We start from the raw sequence: 13,559 nt of genomic DNA, 5'->3' as shown, positions 1-13,559 counted from the left end.
ATGGTGGCTTTTAAGGGGCAAATAAGTTGTGCACTGTGGCAACGAATGAGTTTACAATTGGAAAGTCGCCACAGGTAGACTGAAAGCTGTACAACAACCCTCTGCTGTGTGTCAAATTAAAGGCGGTTAAGCCCAGAAGACTTGGCTTTGGTTTAACTGTGTGTGACCTATATAAGCACACTGAACAGCAGGTCGAACTGAGTAAGCCTACGTCTGCACATCTACAGCTCTGCTGCTGCAAGGGGGTCGGGAGAAGGAGAACCTTTTCTCTGCGCGTCAGCATCAGTTTAGAATGACAATATAAATTTGGATTAAATTGCCCTCTTTTATGAAACCTATCTTTGTTAAAGTGTTATTATACAAGACTGTTGCATAAACTCTTTGTGGCTCCCCACAGGACAGAGGACAGGTGTGAATTCCAGCTGTCTTAGCTGTGTTATTTGTTGAGCAAATTCTATTTGTGTCAGTAAAAACATCTTTAATCTGGTTTAAATTTCATAAATGTGAACGCGGTAAGATTGATTTAATTCACTTGTTATGCTATAAGTTGGACTATAGTTAATTCAACTCAGTGGCTTTGCCAGCTGTGGACTGGATCGACTGGAAAAGCTGATTTATTGAACAAACGAAGATAACCGAAAGTGTGACATTTTCCCCCTCATATGTCCTGTAACATATGAATTTGAATTTCTAAACACACCCCTGCAGTAGAGCACGCTCTGGAGAGAACCCCAACCTTTTTTTTTTTTTTTTTTTTTTGCAAGGTCTCCACCTCCCCCCCTCCCCCTCCTGACGTCATCTTCTGAGCTATTGCACGGGAAGGCTGCTCGGAGCCGCACCGCTGTGAATATCTCATTGCCAGGACTGTGGAGAGAGGAGAGAAAGCCAGAGAGAGAGAGGGAGAAAGTGAAGAGGGGTGGAGGGAATACAGTTGGATTTGGATACAACTGGAAAACTACCAAGCGCGCACAGCACGCACCGAACGGAAGGCACATCGACAGTGCGTGGACCAACATTTCACCAATACGCTCGCCGTCCTCCTGCGATCGGACTCAGCCGAGAATGGAGCTCCCTGCCGCCGGAGAGCACGTCTTTGCGGTGGAGGGCATCGAAAAGAAGCGCATACGGAAGGTAACGTGCAGGCGACGTTTCCAAAAAGCGCAAAAAAATGGAGGGGACGCTGAAATGTTACGTTTAATTTGAGCCTCACGAAAATGTTCTTCCTCTTCTCAGGGCAAGACGGAATACCTGGTCAAGTGGCGAGGCTGGTCCCCCAAGTAAGTCCTAATTATTGACACATCTGCAGTACTTCACCAATGCAATGATTTTTTTTTTTTTTAGATGGTCCAGGTTACCGAAATGAGTGTTGTGCCTTGGGGGTGCGCGCACAAGTCTGTGTTTGTGCGCAAAGTGTGTATTGCTGGGAGAGCGCGGTCGGTATGTGTTTCAGTATATCCGCGGATGCCTTCACTAATTTATGCGAGGGAAGGGGGGGTAGGCACAGCCATGTAATCCCGTTTTAATTATTTCTGCTCTGCCAGCGAATTTACGAGACAGTGGTGCTAAAATGGCCGACTCGATGTTGGTGTTGGAGAAGCGTTTGGAGCACATTACATACACACTGTTTGAGATTGACATTTTTCTCCCACTGCTGGGTGTCTTGGTGGTTTGATGAGCTGTAGCGGGAATGTGACAAATAGCTTGTTGATGTTTTTCCACGCTCTTGCCAGAAGGGTTATTTTAACAAGGGAATAATACATTTATAGCCCTGTATGTATAAAACCCTTCCAAAATTATTAAAATGCGGGTCCTGTCTAAACTGTGTAATTCGACTGCATCTTGGGTGGTGAAGATGTGGGAATGTGGCAGAGGCTGCGGCCTGTGAGTCAGTTAGAAAAAGGAAGTTTGCACGTGACAGCTCTCAAACTGTTGCTTTGGCTCCTCTCTGCTCTCTCTGTAGATACAACACGTGGGAACCAGAGGAAAACATCCTTGACCCGCGCCTCCTCGTCGCGTTTCAACACAGGTGAGAGAGATGTGGACTTCGGACCAGGCCGCGCAGCCTCCAGTTCAGCCATGACCAAATAAGGGCATAGGAGGAGGGGCGCTGATCCCCCCCCCCCCCCCCCCCCCCCCTCCCTTCCCCCTCTGCCCCTTTCTCCCATTGGACTATCTCCTTGGGGAAAGACTGAGGCATATTGTAGTGAGAATGTATAAATCATGGAGAACCCAAGGGAATATTTGCATGAATATATGTTAGTATGTTAGAGTTTTAAGTTTTGTTGGGCTGATTTGGACTAAAAAAAACATACCAGTGCACCCTGCAAGCCAAATATCCTAAGTAACAGGTCTATAATATTAGGCTTCTTATCTGTCTTAATATTTTTTTTCTTTTTTGTGGGAAACATTCTCATGTGGATTCAACAACACTTAACTAGTTTGTAATATGCCGAGGTAGGTGATAACGTAGGACATGAGCTGCAGTGAGAAGCATAAGCATGTTAAAGGGTGCAAATGAAGCTGTTTGCTGCAGTTTCAACATGAGGGCATCAAGCTGCATGAGCATACGCCTCAGTCTGACCTGTACTTTGCTTTTATGCAAACTGATCCACTATTCCTCTCAAGCTGCACAACTTTATTTTGACTCATAACAGAATAGCCTGGAAAGGTGCTGTCCTATCCCGGGAGCTTAAATTTACAAACTACCAAGTATGGGTCCAGACAGGCTTATCAGAGGCTTGAAAAACAATACAAACGCATGAATGGCAACCTCATAGGTTTTTGTTAATTAATTCAAATGCCGCTGTCATTTTATCTGTGGCACGTGCACAGCTGCACTTTGTCTGGACCCATGAGGCCTGTGAGATATACTCTCTCTGTAGGCCAGCAGGCTGCTCGTGGGACTGAGTAAAGACATGATGGCTGGGGAAAGGAATTCGCTTTTCTGAAAAGGCTAATTGACACGCAGTGCTCCTCAACGTTTCCAGTGTACCGCTCTCATATTCCCCTGCAGCCCGACTGCCCGCCTGCCTGCCTGCTTGCCTGCCTGACTCTGTGTGTGTGTGTGGGTGTGTGTGTATCTGGCTGTGTGTGGATGGTCATGGAGAGCTGCTTCTGCACTGTGTGTGGATTCCTCTCTGCTCCCAGTGGATGGGGGAGGGGATTCGACGAGGGAGTCTGTAATTGCCAAATCTTGTGTGAATAGGGGTCACCCTGTTAGACGCTGTTTTTTTAAAAACTGCACACATTATAGCAGAACAGACTATTTATTGTGGCCATTTTCTGGCAGGTCTGATAGTTGAAACATCTGTAATCAACAATAGGCTGGATTCTGAACATGTCTGGTGAAGTCTGTTTAAGGCTGGCCTTCACCCAATGCTGGTTATTTATGAGCCAATGATGAGTCAAGGTTTATATCAGGGAGCAATATTTCACACGTGGCACAGTGCTTGATCAAGCCAGTTCAGCTAAAATAACATGCTTGTCCTCCCTCCATGGAAACCACTCCAAGAGAGGTTTGCTAAATATTTTTATCACCTTGCTTTTTCCAAATATAGGCATTGTGTTGCAGAAGACCCGGCAGTGTGCGCATGCATTCAACATTATAGAAACACTTCATAATATAGTAGGATTAATGCTACTGCATTTATACCTCGCGACCCTAATTAGAGATTGACTCTTAGGAGAGGAAGGGTGTGCTGCAGGAGGGAGGATGTTTGAAAGACGAGAAGACATTTTCTCTGCTGTAGCCTTAATTGAATTTCTCCAGGATAATGAGAATATGGAATGGGCCGATTACCATGGAGAGCTACGCAAATAAGGATCAGAATGCTTTGCAGCCGCTCACATGTGGTGTGGGCATTCATTAGTCCTCTGAATCACAATTCCACTTTTGACCTTGAACAGGTAGACAAAAACAAGTGAATGCCCCTCTTGTCAAATAAGCGATTTTTTTTTTTCTTTTGTAATTAGATTTTTAATTCATGAAGGAGCCTTTAACTCAATCTGATTATTGCCTTTTGTTTTCACAGAGAGAGACATGAGCAGCTGATGGGATATCGAAAACGGGGGCCAAAACCAAAACATCTTTTACTCCAGGTAATTGTGGATGATTCATCGTCAGTAATAGTGGCTGTGGAAATGTAAAACTGTGAGTTTCACTTTGTGAGAAGCCAAAACAGGAGCTGTTCAGTCAGGTGTGTTACAGCTTCTGTAATTATGGTCCAAGTTATTTATAGTTTTCTTTCAGAGACAGTTGGATTTATCTTCATTCTTATCCTGAATCCATTAATCTCAAATCCATGTGAGTCGCCTCAGGTTACAGAAGTGCTGCATGAGCATTTATCAGTATGTTCATTATCTCTTTGTGCTAAATACCCTCAGGTGCAAAACAGTTTCTTACTTTTTGAAGAAATTTCGTTAATTGAGGGTATGCTCTTTCTTTCATATCAGGAGATTTACTTTCATGCTTCCCCAAGACAAAATAAATGAGCAAAAGCAGAACTCTATCCTGTTTTGACTCTTAGGTCAGGCATTTACAGAACCACGTCCTGAGCCAAATGTGATTATATATTTTGAGAGTCTGAGCTGATTGTTATGCAGTGTCACTTCTTAAGAGGCCAGAGTCACACGTGGCCGGCAGTCAGGGATAAAGCGTGACATGTCTGGTGGCACTTCTCTGACCTCAGGTCGCAACCAAAACGTCTTGAATGTTCTGCTGCGCTGCCCCTCTGACGGCCATGGGGTCAGCATGTACACAAGGGAGGGGGAAGGGGGTGATGTGGTGGGAGGGAGGCTGTTAACTGGGTTCTGATTGGATAGTTTCATTTGATTTCCTATGAGAGATAGCATTGTGTTGTCATTGATTTGGAATGATGTAGCAGCAGAACTGAGACGTTTTCAGGAGATCATTCAGCAGATTTATTTATAATTTTGTTTGTTTCTAATTTTGAAAGTATTATCATAATTTTTTTTTATGTTTAAAGTATGAAAATAATTCTGTGGACTTTGTCATTATTAAGTCAGGGTCTCTCAGTCACAAAATGTCTTTTCTTTTAAGGTACCCTCATTTGCCCGAAGATCAAGCATTCCTGCAGGCTTTGAGGAAGCAACTCATGATTCAGAAAGTACACTTAAGTCTGATCCCATCCAAGTGCAACGAACCCAGCCTCAGCAATACCAGCTGAACAGCAAGAAGCACCATCAGTACCAGCCCAGCAGCCAGGAGGTCCCTCCTGACCAGCTAGGCAACAGCAAGAAGAAGTTCATCTACCAGCTAAACAGCAAGAAGCACCACCACTACGAGCCTGACCCACATATGTACGATGCACAGGCTTCCAGGCTCAAAGAGGTGGTCAAAGTTCAGGAACCTGCTAGCAAACCAGCAAATCCTGGCTGGAACTTACCTTTGGCTTTGCAACAGAAATGGATCCGTGACAAAGACACAGGCTGCTTGAGCAAAGTCAAAGAGCTGGCAGTGGAAGTGAGGAAGCCAGTGGTTAAAGAGGTCCAGAGCGAGAATGCACTTAAACCCAATCCTAAAGATGCAACCTTGCCGAGTGCTATTAGCAGCAAGATGAAGATAATCAAAAACAAAAACAAGAATGGACGTATTGTTATCGTCATGAGCAAATATATGGACAGTCACAAGGTTCATGGAGCAAAGGGGAAACATGGGGAACCATCAAGAGATGAAAAGCCCCAAAGCACCAAACCATCTGAGAACAATGCAGCACACCAAACCAAAACAGCAGAACATCCAGAAAATGGGATCCCCAAAGAGATATGTAATGGCAGTTCCCTCTCTGTGGCAGAGCATCCCATAAAGTGCTCCCCAAAAGACAGACATTTCTCCAAACCATCACCGAGCACAGCTGAGGAATACAACACAGAAGTTGCTCGCGGTCAGGCTGATTTACCAGAAGATTTGCCATTACAGCTGACTGCCAGCTCTCCTCCTACATCGTGGATTCTTGACACCTCCATCCCAAGCCTTACAGCTGTGGACCAGATCAGAATCCCCTCCTTCCCCATTGACCGCAAGCGGAAGCTCTCAGATCCTATGGAGGATAAAAGTGTTGCTAAGATCTACATGACATCACGGAGCTTAAGTGTGCCCAGCACTGTGGTCACACCACCTCAGGACAAACCCATGGACCTCCATTGCAGCGGTCCACGCCTCAGCAGTATATGTACATATGATGTTGTGGGCAGCCAAGAGGAGCCAATGGACCTCAGCTGTCCCAAAAATAAGAACCCGGTTGAAGCAGACACACAGCCAGAGTCGGTGTTGGAGGCGGCTGTCGAAGACAAAACTCCTGCAACACAAGATACGCAGAAATCCACAGAGAAACCTAAGGAAACACCTGCTAAGAAAATATCCCCTTTTATGGGAAATATTATCATCACTGACATCACGACAAACAGTCTCACAGTCACCTTTAAGGAATATGTTTCTTACTGAGAGACTTTCTAAGAAAATTGGACTAGCAGTGACCGATTAAGGCATCTTGTCGATATGTACATATGTAAAATAAGGAAAATGAAAACTTTGTACATATAGAAATTTATAATTTATCACTCAAATTCAATATGTTTCTTATGTTTTATACTGTAGCTACTGTGATGTTGTAGCCAAGAAAGTGCCCTCGAGGATTTGAGCGAATGCATTTACGTGGACATATTCCACCAAAAAAAAGAAAAAAAATTCAATCTATTTGTTATATGGCGCTTAATGGGATGCTATTGTTTCATACTGTACCTGTACCAAACTTATATAACCTAAGATATATGAAGGTTTATACATTTTTTTCTATAAATAATATCTTATCCTTTGGTTCTGATTGGAGGTGGAGAAGAAGTCATTTAGTGTATGGTGATCAAAGATCAAATTGAAAGCACTTAAAACATTTTTATACGTTTGCTTGTTAGTGGAGAAACTGTCTTTTTCAGTCTTATTTCACAGATTTTTTTTTTTATTTTAAACATTTTATCTTAAGGAGAGAACTACCCTTAGAGTGAATTTGCATAATTTGTCCCATGCTTTCTTTCTGACTGCATCTAAGAAAAAGGATTAGTCATAACATTCATATGTAGTAATGAATTTTACCTGATCTAGTAAACATGCAACAGTTGTGTGCCCTTTCCTTTAAAGCAATCTCAATGCCGCTTGTCTTCAGTTGCAGCATAATCTGTTATTATACTCATATTTTACACTTAACAGAATGGAGTATGACATAAGCACTCATAGGTCAATTACTTTTTAAAAAACTGTGTAATTGATCACACATGACTTACCGTTAAGATACTGTACTTGATTCTCACCATGAGAATGTTGTCATTTTAATCGTTTACCTCACATATTGATGGGGCTCATCGACTTTTGGTGTTGAGTTTCTATATAATCTGGAGAGCACATGTGAGCACTATTTGTTTTAGTGAAAAGGTACCAGAGTCCTAAAATGAGTATGTTAAAGAGATTAAATGTGACTTGTGAGGCTGACTTTGTGTCCTGTTACATACAATGCAATGAGTCCAAGCCGTTTTAATTATGCTGCTGAAGCTTCTAAGCTGTTGGATGTAACCTACATTTTGAATCTAAATGGCCTTCCTGCACATTTAATGCAAATCCAGTCAGAATGCTAAAATGCTATAATAATGAAAATGAAGAGTGCATATTTATTGATGTTCGATATGTTAGAGGTGGTTTGCAGCATTAGAAGCTGCTGCTGATTCCATTTAACAACTTCGCCTTGAATGAGTTTTGAGTCTGATTGCCACTTTTTCTTTGGTTTTTCTTCTTTTTTGCACTCTTGTTCAAAATTAAAGTGATTGTTTTAAAGTATGTTCTATCGGCTGACTTTTTGGCTCAGCTTCTTGGATGGTAGACCTATGTTTAACAATAAAGACAGAGATCTGACGTCTGATGTTTTGTTGCGTTTGTATTTATTGCATTTTCTTTTTCATTAATATAACATTTCTAGTTTTTATTGTTTCTATCATGTCTACATGTCTATCACTGGTCACCTGAAGCCTCTTTGCTCAAAGAGAGAAAGAGAGTGAGAATGGAACGTTAAACACAAGAAATGTTACCATGGTGGTGAGGCATGGATAAGAAAACAGATCATGTTGCATAATCACAAACGATCCTGTACAAAGGGCTCTCTGTATTGTGTAACTGCTCTGGTCACTTGTATTATTAAAACCTTACCCTTGCATTATTTTCCTGCTTCAGCTTGACCCCAAATAGGAATGTAAATATACAGCGTGACTGGAGCGGGGCAAGAAAGACGATTATGTAATTCCTAGACTTGATTATAGAGCAAGGCTTAATGGCGTGCATAAGGCATCAGTTAGCTTTGCTTAGTCTTACAAGAAAAAGCGTCAATATGACATTTAATTATAGTGTTTCCGAGTATGCTTCATGTCATTGTCAGAAAGCTGAGTAGTGCTGTTTGAAAGATCATTTTAAAATGACCTGTGTCACCATGACACAGCAGTTCTCCCTTATTGTCATACAGAAAAATAAACAAGTCCAGGCTTACAAAGAAGCAGAATCACAAAGCTACTGAGACACATTTGTGCACAGCTGAACTGTTCTGACTAAAGTGTCAATCTTGACAACACATATGGCGTGGCCTCCTCCAGCCCTCATGAAGGTCAGAAAAGGCCTGGAGACTGAACTCTGGTCTCAACACAGAGACAGAAATACATATTTTCTCTGTTGCACTGAGATCTGAAGATGACTGAACTATTAACTGTTGAGTGTTTTAAGAGACAGACAAGCCCTGGAATGTGTGTGAAGCATGTTTGGGAGTGAAGGAATGCTGACCGAGAAAAAATCTGTAAGACAGAGAGGAAAGATATCATTGTGAGACTAAAATAAGTCACGTTCTCATCAGGCAGATTTTATTAAACAGACAGGTTGTAACTAAGTTAACTGTGTCAATAAACCGTCCTGTTAAGTTCCCTCTGATTATAATATTTATAATTTAGAGTAGGATCCTGCATAGATTGCATATTTGGGCCTACTTATAATGGCTTAGAAGTCCTTAAAAATAAAATATAATCTAAACCAAACCCCTTAACGTAATTAGAGTTAACACAGAGCTGATGTATCAGCAATCCTTTGGTCTTGGGCTACGATTTTAAAACCCGCCATCGACCTCCATCAAATTTTCCTCCTGCAAACCATCAAGATTTTGTACTTTTCCGGTCTTGTAATGTTCGCTCATAACCCGTGGGAAAAAAAAGATTATTTGGAGTTCATTGGCCCCATTCAACCAAAGGCGGTGGTATCCATCTATTTATCCCCGTGTGCGCGCTACAAAGTGTGTGTATATGACAGAAAGAAAGAAAGAATTGCAAACAGATTCATCCCGAAAGACTGTCATGCATGACGGGGAACATGTTCTGAGATACGAAACTGGCTTGTCGGTTGATAGGAGCGGAGTTTAAAAACTCTCTCTCTCTCTCTCTCACACACACACACACACACACACACACACACACACACACACACACACACACACACACACAGCCTGCAGCACTCTGGGGTCCATATCTCTGTAGGCCTTCCGTGGCTTTGAAGCATGCCCTGTGAGTCGGTCATGCATCAGTATAGGAAACTGAAATATCGTTGAGCAGGGGAACATATTTATAGACCAAGTGTGATGTTTCACATTCCCCCTTTATCATCGGCAGCAGTAGCAATGCGCAGAGCTGGACTCGTCTGCAGAGCCTGGCAGGATCACTTCTCTCATTTAAATCCCCGGGTGACCCGCGGAAGGCCTTTGGAAATTATGGAAATAAAACGGCGCAATGCATTGATTGAAAAGTTAAGTTATTTGTTTCCCACTTGAAATAAACAATTGCAGATGATGATTCCTCAGTGGGAATGAGAATATATTCCTATAAAATAGCATCAGAAATAGTCAAGCCAATAAAACCCGTTTATAGAAAGTGTCAGAAATGAGAGCGTTTTGATGACGAGTGTCAGACTGCTATCAGTGGAGGTTTTCTTATCTAAAACCATGCGCTGAAATACAGCAAAGCTGCAGATCAGACAAACCCGACCTCACAATTTTTCTCCCTTGTGGGTTTTTTTTTTGTGTGTGTCTGAGAGAGCTTCAGCAGAAAATGTCGTCCGGTAAGTAGGACAGCGAACAGTGAGCAGCAGTTGCCCAGAAACCAGAGAGCCAATAATGTTCTCACAGAGCCAGCTCTGTTTATTCATGTATGGCTGTCGCCATTGCGGCTCCTGCAGACTCACTTTTCATCGACTCACGGCCAAATATGGAGAACCGCAGCAGCGCGCGAGTCTGTGCGCGGCAGAGTCCTTGTCAGCGCGCACCCAGTCCGCTCTCCATGGTGTCTCTCACCGTGCAGGCTTCAGCCATTCTGCTACCGACAGGAAATGTCGGTCTGCACGCTATGACTATCAAAATGGTGGTTCATATTTCGACGGCAGCCACAACGCATCTTTTGTCCACGGCGCACCCGCCTTTGTCTACTTCTACTGCGGGGAAATTTAAACAGACAAACAGGAGCAAACATATCAGCTTGACACTCCTCATCGAGAATATTAAAAGAAAAGAGACATGGCTGCTGCGTGCACACATCAGCAGCATTGCCTCCACGCTTACGGGGTCTGAATTTTTACCTGCCAACCAAAAAGCAATAAATCTGGTTAAAGTTTACAAATAATTCAAGCTGAAATAAGCTAAACATATCAATTGCCTCAAAATGATGTCACCGAGGTATAACTGTCTGCTTGTTTTAATGGTTTAAATAAAAGCACAGGTAAATAAATATACCACAGCAATTACATATTTATGTATTTTCCATTATTCGTGCATTAAATGTTGTTGTGGATTCATATAAAATATAAAGCAATATAATAACCCCTTTCAGCTGCAGCCATAAGCTTTGATGAAGACTACAACCCTTCCTGATCCCAAGAGCGGGCCAAACCATCATTGGAGGCTAAAGTGTATTAATTGACAATAAAAATACACTCCATGTGAAATGTTCAGGTGGTGGAGAATGGTGAAGGCTTCCCACTTTATTTATTTTTAAAGCAAACTCGTGTAGCCATGTGCATACTCGTTTGTTCTTACAAACTGAGTAAAGAAAATCTTAAATTAAAGCTACATACTTACATGCCGGCGCTTTGTTTCCTTCGATTTACATTTGATCAAAATTATTTCATTTTCTGCTGCTTATGCTTCCCGTTCAGTTTAGTAAGAAATGAATATTTGGATGGCCAAGACAAAGTTGTGGTCTTTTGGACCCCGCTTTTAAGAAACATACGTTTTATCTGGGTAGAAATGTTAGATAAAGGCCCGATTTATTGTCCTTTAAGAGTATTTTATAATAAATGTGATGAAAGGCCGAATTTGCTACTGAGCTCCTCTGAGAAGTCCATTGATGTCCATTCTTTACAATTATTTATTCTTTGTTTTATTAATAAATCCATATCCCAGAAAAGCTGTTTATTATTATTATTATTATTATTATTATTATTAATAATAATAATAATAATAATAATAATAATAATAATAATAATAATAATAATATTAATAATAATTATTATTATTATCCATTTTTTAAAAGCAATTGTATATGCAGACTATCTGTCAAAAACAAGGAAAAAGCCAAGACCTTTTGGAAACATTTATTATAACTTGATCAAATGCTTAAAAACATTTTTACACATTTTTCCCAACAGGTAAGGCTACATGATTTTTATAACTATTGTTTTTCAGCATGTATTGTTTCACAAAACTATTGCCCTATAAAACCATTGTTGTTTGAAACACGTGATGAATGCTTAAAGTTGGTCTAAAGATCAATATTGACCAGCATGGGTAGGTTCAATATTTTGTTCGAATTTAATTTGACCAATGCCCACAAATAGTCTGATTTGAAAACAATTTTTTTTTTATTAATCTATCACTTTATTTTTTAACTGCCAAAATGCTTTCTCTTGTCCTACATTATGTCTCTTTGACATTGTAACATTCGTGTTTCCATAATTTCCTCGCTGGAGGTAAAAGCAGTGCAGGACTATGGCAGGTTAACCTGATGTGCGCAGTTTGACTGGCAAAAATAAATAAATAAAACATCCCCAGGGAAATCTTTTTCCTTTATTCACAGCCAAAGCTGAAAGCTTGGTCTTTAAGCTTTTCTTCCACAATGTTGAGTTTTAATTTGCGAAATCAAACGAAATAGAGCTTCGTTTTAATTATCTTAGAATAAAGAACAGTAAAAAAAAAAAAAAAAAAAAAAAGTTTTAGTCCTAAAGCAGGATGCCAGCTGGACCAAAAGCCCAAAAGTGTCCAGTATGCTGACTTTTTTTTTTTTTTATTTTAAGTACAAATTACTTTTGTCTATAAGGAGATTTCTACTTTTCATTTCTTTCTTTCTTTCTTTCTTTTTTTTTTATTTTTTTTAATTTTTTTTTTGTTGTTTTAATATTATATACATAGGCTACATGTATACTTGTATACATGTAGCCTATAGGCTCCCGAAGCAAAACTTGCCAGACTGTCTCATCATTTAAGCGAGCTTCTAAAATTTACTTTTTATATAATTTAATTTATTTTTTGTTAGTCTTTCACATAACTATTGTTTGAGTATAAATCAATTTAGACTTTCATTTACATTTTTCTGTGCAATAGGCCTACATTGGTTGCTCATCTAAAACGTACAGATTACGTCTGACATAATGAATTAAAGCCAGCCGATTTCCACCTTAACTTTCCTTCATTTGTATGTTTTAAAAAACGTATTTATTGTAAAGCTGAGAACCGTCATCGGAACAAACTTAATTGGTTACTGATTAAATTACATCCAAATACAGAATTCTGTGGCACAAAACCCAAAATTTAATCAATTTGAAATCAAAATGAAGATTTTTGGCTTTTTAAAAACAATTTGAATGTAAGACATTGTAAATTGAATACATTTTTATTACTTATTGCATATTACAAAACTCAAATTATTAATGCAAAATCAATGATAAGCTGCAGGCCAAAAAAGTGTTTCTAGGGTACTTCAGCCCAAAAAGATTATTTTCCAACTCACATCTTCAAACTGGACACAATTGCTAGATTTAAAAAAAAAACCAAACATATATATCTGTGCCTTTTTTCTTAAATCATTATGTTGCTGAAATGTTTTTTTTTTTTCACTTCAAAGCTGGTTTATTTTGAAAGTCGTCTTTCTATCAAACAAACGCTGACTTCATTCTATTTTTTTTTTTATTTTATTTCAGAGAAATGATTTGTTTCTTCTTGCTCTCTGAGCCCCTCTCGGAGACCTCGCAGGTCAACGGAGCCGCTCCGGGAGCCTCTGACTCCGCTCGTTCCGCTGCGCCACACATTCCTGTAGAGCAGCCGGAGCAGCGGGACTCCTCCCCTTCACTCAGAAAACCGGAGCACGTAGCAACAACTGAGCCAATGTGCTCCACCACGATTCGTCCTACCGAACGCGGTGCCTGGCAACAGAAAAAGACGTGATGACGTCCTCTACAGATCGCGTATTATGGGATGTGCGGA

The 13,559-nt window shown here is 40.6% G+C and overlaps 1 protein-coding gene across 1 annotated transcript; it reads left to right on the top strand.

Annotated features, from left to right (window-relative positions):
- Positions 1-886: 886 nt before the first annotated feature.
- Positions 887-7,847, top strand: cbx4 (chromobox homolog 4 (Pc class homolog, Drosophila)). The gene is made up of 5 exons (XM_079253229.1): positions 887-1,131; positions 1,234-1,277; positions 1,961-2,026; positions 4,032-4,098; positions 5,060-7,847. The coding sequence occupies exons 1-5, from the start codon at positions 1,063-1,065 to the stop codon at positions 6,461-6,463; spliced, it is 1,650 nt and encodes a 549-aa protein (XP_079109355.1). The 5' UTR covers positions 887-1,062; the 3' UTR covers positions 6,464-7,847.
- Positions 7,848-13,559: the final 5,712 nt, after the last annotated feature.

Source organism: Telmatherina bonti (assembly GCF_933228915.1).
Source record: "Telmatherina bonti genome assembly, chromosome: 14".
NCBI classification, from domain to species: Eukaryota; Metazoa; Chordata; class Actinopteri; order Atheriniformes; family Telmatherinidae; genus Telmatherina; species Telmatherina bonti.
Note: the sequence above shows the minus strand (reverse complement) of the source record. Positions and strands in the feature narration are given on the sequence as shown.